Source organism: Nothoprocta perdicaria, unplaced genomic scaffold, assembly GCF_003342845.1.
Source record: "Nothoprocta perdicaria isolate Ctin4 unplaced genomic scaffold, notPer1 scaffold_0, whole genome shotgun sequence".
Lineage (NCBI taxonomy): Eukaryota > Metazoa > Chordata > Aves > Tinamiformes > Tinamidae > Nothoprocta > Nothoprocta perdicaria.
This window is the reverse complement of record NW_020454092.1, coordinates 5,456,501-5,463,183: the sequence shown is the minus strand read 5'-3', so window position 1 is coordinate 5,463,183 and position 6,683 is coordinate 5,456,501. Positions and strand designations below refer to the sequence as shown.

The 6,683-nt window shown below is 62.7% G+C and overlaps 1 protein-coding gene across 1 annotated transcript; it reads left to right on the top strand.

Moving 5' to 3' along the window:
• Positions 1-6,186, top strand: VIL1 (villin 1). Its single transcript, XM_026051371.1, has 19 exons — positions 1-75; positions 374-448; positions 538-734; positions 1,021-1,129; positions 1,546-1,656; positions 1,787-1,989; positions 2,464-2,542; positions 2,695-2,793; positions 3,018-3,171; positions 3,311-3,411; positions 3,562-3,699; positions 3,903-4,061; positions 4,147-4,326; positions 4,466-4,611; positions 4,801-4,945; positions 5,198-5,386; positions 5,534-5,602; positions 5,807-5,944; positions 6,026-6,186. Exons 1-19 carry the CDS (start codon positions 1-3, stop codon positions 6,137-6,139), a joined length of 2,481 nt encoding a protein of 826 aa, XP_025907156.1. The 3' UTR covers positions 6,140-6,186.
• The last annotated feature ends 497 nt before the right edge of the window (positions 6,187-6,683 follow it).

Here is a 6,683-nt window from a genome sequence, read left to right as displayed (position 1 = left end):
ATGGTGGAGCTCAGCAACAAGGTCAGCAAGACGCTGAACAAGACCACGCCGGGCCTCCAGATCTGGCGCATCGAGGTGGGCCCGGGCAGGCTGGCTTTGGGGGTCTCTTCTGTAGGGCTGCATGATGGGGACACGAGCCTGGGCATCCCCAGAGGAAGCAGAGCCACCAAGTGTGGACTGTTTTGGGGGACAGAAGAAAGGGGGAATATCCACATTTCCTCAGTGACTTGGTTGGGGGACCTTAATGTAGCAATGAGGGGTTAACTTCCCTCCCAGGTTTGGGGGCTGAGCACTGAATGGGGCATGGGGCTGGGGGGTCCCTGAGGACTATCCCCATCCCATGCTGTGACCCACCTGTGCCTTCCTTTTACAGAGCATGGAGATGGTGCCGGTGCCCACCAAAAGCTACGGCAACTTCTACGAGGGGGATTGCTACCTCCTGCTCTCGGTACGGAGCTGCGGCCGGGCCGGGGCTGGTTCTGTGGGGGGTGTCRTGGGGTCTGTGGGGTGCCTTCTATAGGGGATGCTCGCCCACAGACACGCAAGACGGGGAGCAGCTTCTCCTACGACATCCACTACTGGCTGGGCCGGGAGTCGAGCCAGGACGAGCAGGGCGCTGCGGCCATCTACACCACGCAGATGGACGACCACCTGGGCACCGTGGCCGTGCAGCACCGCGAGGCCCAGGGCCACGAGAGCGAGACCTTCCGAGCCTACTTCAAGCAGGGCATCATGTAGGTGCCCGCCAGCGCCCCCGCTCCCCGGCCCTTGCGTGTCCCCATGMTGGGGACCTGCCCTGTCCTGGGGAAGGTGGCAGCGGGATCTCGATGTGGCCTCGTGCCATTCACTGCTGGTCCCGATGGGTGGGAGCATGTCTGGATCCACAGCTCATTCCCCTCTGCCCCCGTCCCCACTGCCAGGTCCTGGTTGTGTCCCCCAGGACCTCTGGGCACAGCTCGGGACTCTGCTGTAACAAGAAGGGGTGACTGGGGCTCGTGCCGTGTCCTTCTGTCTCCCCAGCTATAAGAAGGGTGGAGTGGCCTCGGGCATGAAGCACGTGGAGACCAACACCTACAATGTCCAGCGCCTGCTGCATGTGAAGGGCAAGAAGACCGTGGCRGCAGGAGAGGTGAGTTACGGGGCGAGTGGGCTCCCTCCATCTCGCCCAGCGCTGTCCAGGCCCATCCATGATGGGCAGAGCTCACTTGCACACACAATAGGATTTCAGCCCACGTGGGATGGGTGCCACCTACCCAGAAAGAACCAGTGACCTTCTTGTAGCAGAGATGCTCTGTGGAGTCAGATTAAGGCCACGGCCTCATTGGGCTCTTTGGGAAAGGCCATCAGCTCTTCCCTGCGGGTGGCTGCTTTCCCAGGCAGCCCTTTCCCTCAGCAGCACCCAAAAAGCCCCTGTCAGGACAGGGAGGAGAAGTTCAGCCTGGAGATGCCCATGAGAGGATGTCCCTTCTGGGCTGGGACAGGCATTGGCTGTGAGGCCCAGGGCCTGGGAGTTTGACCTGCCTTYGACTTCCCCTCCGGCCACAGGTGGAGATGAGCTGGAAAAGCTTCAACCGGGGTGACGTGTTCCTGCTCGACCTGGGCCAGCTCATCATCCAGTGGAACGGTCCCGAGAGCAACCGCACTGAGAGGCTGAAGGTACAACCAGGGCCTCAGCCCCTGCAGACCCCGTGGCTGCAGGGATGTGGGGCTGCCTGGCCCCCGGTACATCCCCTCTGGACTGGTGACCCTCCTGTGGGCTGACCCGCGGTCCTCTGCCCACGCGCAGGCAATGACTCTGGCCAAGGACATCCGGGACCGGGAACGTGGCGGGCGCGCCAAGGTTGGCGTGGTGGATGGTGAGAATGAGGACGCCTCTCCAGAGCTCATGAAGGTCCTCGTGCACGTGCTGGGCGAGAAGCCGGAGATCAAGGCAGCCATTCCTGATGAGGTTGTGGACCAGAAGCTCAAGACTTCCCTCAAACTTTACCGGTGAGTTGTGGGGATGAGGGTGACCATGGGGGTATCTTCTGGAGCACAGGGTGCCGTAGCATCTCTCTCTACCAAGCCCCCATACTGAGAACCCAGTAGCAAGGAATCACACGGCTCCTGTCCCCACAGGCGGCCCCTTTGGGGGACACGTCTGTGTGGCCAGAGAAGCTCTCAGTAGCAGTGGGGCTGGTACCCAATGACTGGTGCCGAGACGCCTGTGCCAGTGTGAGTGATGCCTTTGTACGCGGTGTCATGTCCCTGTATGGCCTGGGCCATCTGAGCACCTTCTCCCTCACCACCGCTGTGTGCCCTGGGAGCAGGGCAGGATACATCCTGCTCTGAGGCACAGCAACCTGTGAACCAAGGGATGGCCATGGGAGGAGAGCTGGGGTGGAGAAGTGGGGGAGATGGGGGTCCAGAGGGCACTTTTTCTGTCCCTTTTCTAACCCTCCCTTTTCTCTTTCACCTACCCAGCGTCTCTGACGCCAGTGGGAACCTGGTCATACAGGAGGTGGCCGTTCGACCCCTGACTCAAGACATGCTTCTGCATGAGGTGCATCGCCCAGCCCGGGGCTGGAGAAACGCACGCTTTTCTTGTCAGCTGTAACCCTTTGAAAGCCACTTTGGGTACTGAAGTCCGTCAAAGTGGCTTTCAAAGGGTTAAAGCTGCCCAAGATCCTATTTTTTTTTGTCATTCCCCCCTAGGACTGCTACATCCTTGATCAAGGGGGAATTAGGATCTTTGTGTGGAAGGGAAGAGACTCCACCAAGGAGGAGAAGCAGCAGGCAATGAGCAGGGCCCTGGTGAGTGATGGGGACCATTAAGGGGTGACTCCAGCAAGCCCCAAGGGGCTTCAGGAGCATCATCTCCAATGCATGGTCTGATCTTGTCCTCACTGTGCCTGGCATTGGGTGTTGCTGCTGGGAGGCTGTTGGGAACCCCCTTCCTGGGCTGCCGCACCCCACGGGTTGAGTGTCTGCTCCCCGGGCTCTCCATGCCTGAGTGTGGGGTCCGGCTCCCCCCCCAGGGCTTCATCAAAGCCAAGAACTACCCAGCCAGCACCAGCGTGGAGACCGAGAACGATGGGTCCGAGTCATCCGTCTTCAGGCAGCTCTTCCAGAAATGGACCGTGCCCAGCCAGACCAGCGGGCTGGGCAAGACGCACTCCGTGGGCAAAGTGGGTGAGTGGCTCCAGCTGGGCAGCCCTCGGCACTGGGCTTGGAGCATCCTGACTGCAGCAGGGAGGAGCCTGGGGGTCCTGTGGTACCCCGACAGGCCAGGTCTGTTGGTGGTGGCCTAACCCCTTGCCTGTGCCCACAGCCAAGGTGGAGCAGGTGAAGTTCGACGCCACCACCCTGCATGCCAAGCCCCAGCTGGCCGCCCAGCAGAAGATGGTGGACGATGGATCTGGGGAGGTCGAGGTAGGGTGGCAGGCACTGAGGCTGGTCCAGGTGCTGCGGGCACACACGTGGGTATGGGGCTGAGCAGCGGGGAACCAGAAGGCCACAGCTCTGCAAGGCTGTGGGGTGCCCYGTCCTGCTGGCCCTGTGATGCCACCCCCGTCCCCGCAGGTATGGCGTGTGGAGAACCAGGAGCTGGTGCCCATGGAGACGCGGTGGCTGGGCCAYTTCTACGGTGGGGACTGCTACCTGGTGCTGTACACCTACCACGTGGGGCCCAAGGTGAACCGCATCATCTACATCTGGCAGGTGAGAGCCCAGGCCAGAGCTGCCTCGTGCCTCACGCAGAGCCAGCCGTGCAACATCTGTACCCAAGGCAAGGGCGCCACTCCTCCACCACCGCCACCTGTGTCCCCGCACTGTGTCCCCATCCCACGCGCAGCAGCATGGCTCTTCCCCAAAGAGGGAAGCCGAGGCAGGGCTGGCTCTGAGCTCCGCTCTGCCCTGCCCAGGGCCGTCACGCCAGCGCGGACGAGCTTGCCGCCTCGGCCTACCAGGCCGTGATCCTGGACCAGAAGTACAACAACGAGCCGGTGCAGGTGCGGGTGACCATGGGCAAGGAGCCGGCGCACCTCATGGCCATCTTCAAGGGCAAGATGGTGGTGTACGCGGTGAGCACCGGGCGGCCCGAGGGAGCGGGTGGTCCCCGGGGCTCAGCGTGCGGCACTGGTGCTGACAGCCCATGCCTGTCCCCAGGGTGGCACGTCACGGGCAGGCAGCACGGAGCCTGTGCCCTCCACCCGCCTCTTCCAAGTGCACGGCACCAACGAGTACAACACCAAGGCCTTCGAGGTGCCCGTCCGCGCCTCCTCCCTCAACTCCAACGACGTCTTCGTGCTCAAGACCCCCAAGAGCTGCTACCTCTGGTATGGGAAGGTGGGTATCGCGTCCACCGTGGCTGCCACCAGGCTCCAGAGCAGACACTGGCCCCCAGAGACAAATATCTCCGTCTCCTTGTTGGTGGCGGGAGATGGGGGGTGTCAGCTGCAACGCTGGGTCTGTGCTTGTGCCGCAGGGCTGCAGCGGGGACGAGCGCGAGATGGCCAAGATGGTGGCTGATATCATCTCCAAGGCGGAGAAGCCGGTGGTGGCAGAGGGACAGGAACCTCCCGAGTTCTGGGTGGCCCTGGGGGGCAAGTCCCAGTACGCTGACAGCAAGAGGTACCAGCTCCTTGTCTCATGGGACCTGGATCCTCCCAGGATCCCACCCTCCCCTGGGCAGGGATCCTTGTGGAGAGGAGCAAGGGGCCACCTTAACCCCACTCACCTTTGAGCATGTGATGGGCCTCAAATCATCAGGTGAGACCAGTCCTGTCTTCCACCATGATGTCTCTCCCTCCTCGTGTCCAGGCTGCAGGAAGAGACCTCCTCCGTGCCCCCCCGACTCTTTGAGTGCTCCAACAAGACGGGCACCTTCCTGGCCACGGAGATCGTAGACTTCACCCAGGATGACCTGGAGGAGGATGATGTTTATCTGCTGGATGCATGGGATCAGGTGGGCTACTCAGGGAGACAGCTTTGATGCTGCAAACCATCATCCCCAAGGGGCTGTAGGAGCTACAGCAACCAGAGGAGCTGGGGGTTGGAGTTTGTGACCCCCCTCCATGTCCCCAACGACACCTGGTCTCACCATACACTCAGCGTGGCCTCCTAGACATTCATTGAGGATGGGCCTTGCATGTCCCCAAGGTCAAGAGGTGCCTCCAGCAGTGGGCTGTAGGTGTGGGACACAGTGGCCTTGTTCCAGGTTTTCTTCTGGATAGGCAAAGGTGCCAACGAGTCCGAGAAGGAGTCGGCGGCGGTGATGGCGCAGGAGTACCTGCGGAGCCACCCCAGCGGGCGCGACCTCCAGACGCCCATCATCGTGGTGAAGCAGGGCTACGAGCCCCCCACCTTCACGGGCTGGTTCCTGGCCTGGGACCCTCTCAAGTGGACCGTGAGTCACGGAGGGGCTCGGGGAATGGAGGGATCCTTTACAGATGGGGCCAAACCAGTAGCCTGGTGGGTGGTGCTGCTTCATCCTTGACAGCCACTGGTCCTGACCGTTTCTGTGGGACAAATACTTGTGTTCTCCCCTGGGCAGGACAAGAAATCCTACGAGGAGCTCAAGGCTGAGCTGGCGAATGACGATGGCCTGGATCAGCTCACATCAGTAGGTGCCAGGCTCCGGGAGCCCGGGAGGGGACGAGGGGTTGGGCGGGGAGAAGGCACCACCGGGGCCAAGGGTCCATCCCCCGTGGCAGACAGGCCCACGGCTGCTCCAGGAGGGACAGGCTGCTCCTGCGGCCAGGCTGGCACCTCCATGCCGGGGCTGGCCATGCTCCGGGGCGGCCCCTGACTCTGTGTTCCCGGCCAGGAGATCACTTCCAGGCATGAAGTCTTCACGGCCACCACCACCCTGGCTCCCAGCAAGCTGGAGATCTTCCCCCTGGACGTGCTCCAAAACACCGCGGCCGAGGACCTGCCTCGGGGAGTGGATCCCAGCAGGAAGGAGGTGAGCAGGGTGGGGGGTAAGGGCACAACAGGAGGGTGCTCGGGGCTCCCCAGCTTTCGCTGAGCCTCCTCTCGCCGCCAGGAGCACCTCTCCGAGCAGGACTTCACCGTGGCCTTTGGTATGTCCCGCTCCGCCTTCGCCGCCCTGCCCCTGTGGAAGCAGCAGAACCTCAAGAAGGAGAAAGGACTCTTCTGAGGGGAGCCGCGCCGGGGCCTGCACCTTATTTTTATTAAATAAAAGGCGTTTGGAGAGCGGGGCTCCGTCTCTGGGCTCAGCCCTGCCTCCTCCCCAGCCATGGGGTCCAGGGGCAAGTCAAGGATGGTCAGGGAGCCATGGGGACTGGGATGCCCYGGGCCTCCCCTGCAGCTCCTTCCCCTCCATCCTTTCCTTGCTCCCGCAGCAGCACCGGAGCTGGTGCGTGCCCCAACCCGCTGCCCTGCTCGGGTGCTGCTGCCCCGGCCCTGTGCAATGGGTGCAGGGGGTGCAGGGGCTGCTCCACGTGCTGCCGCCGCAGCCCCAGGCCAAAGGTCCCGGATCCTGCGGGAGCCGCTCCCTGCCTTATCGCCTGCCCCCGCACCGGCTGCGCTGCCGTACCAAAGGTAAAGGGAAGAGGCTGCAGCTCGCAGGGATGGAGGACACACATGGGACACAGCGGAGCCTGCGGATGGCCCGGCCAGGGTGACAGGGAGGTGGGGTTAGGGGACAAGCTGTGCAGGAGCTGCCACAGATCCTCCCTGCC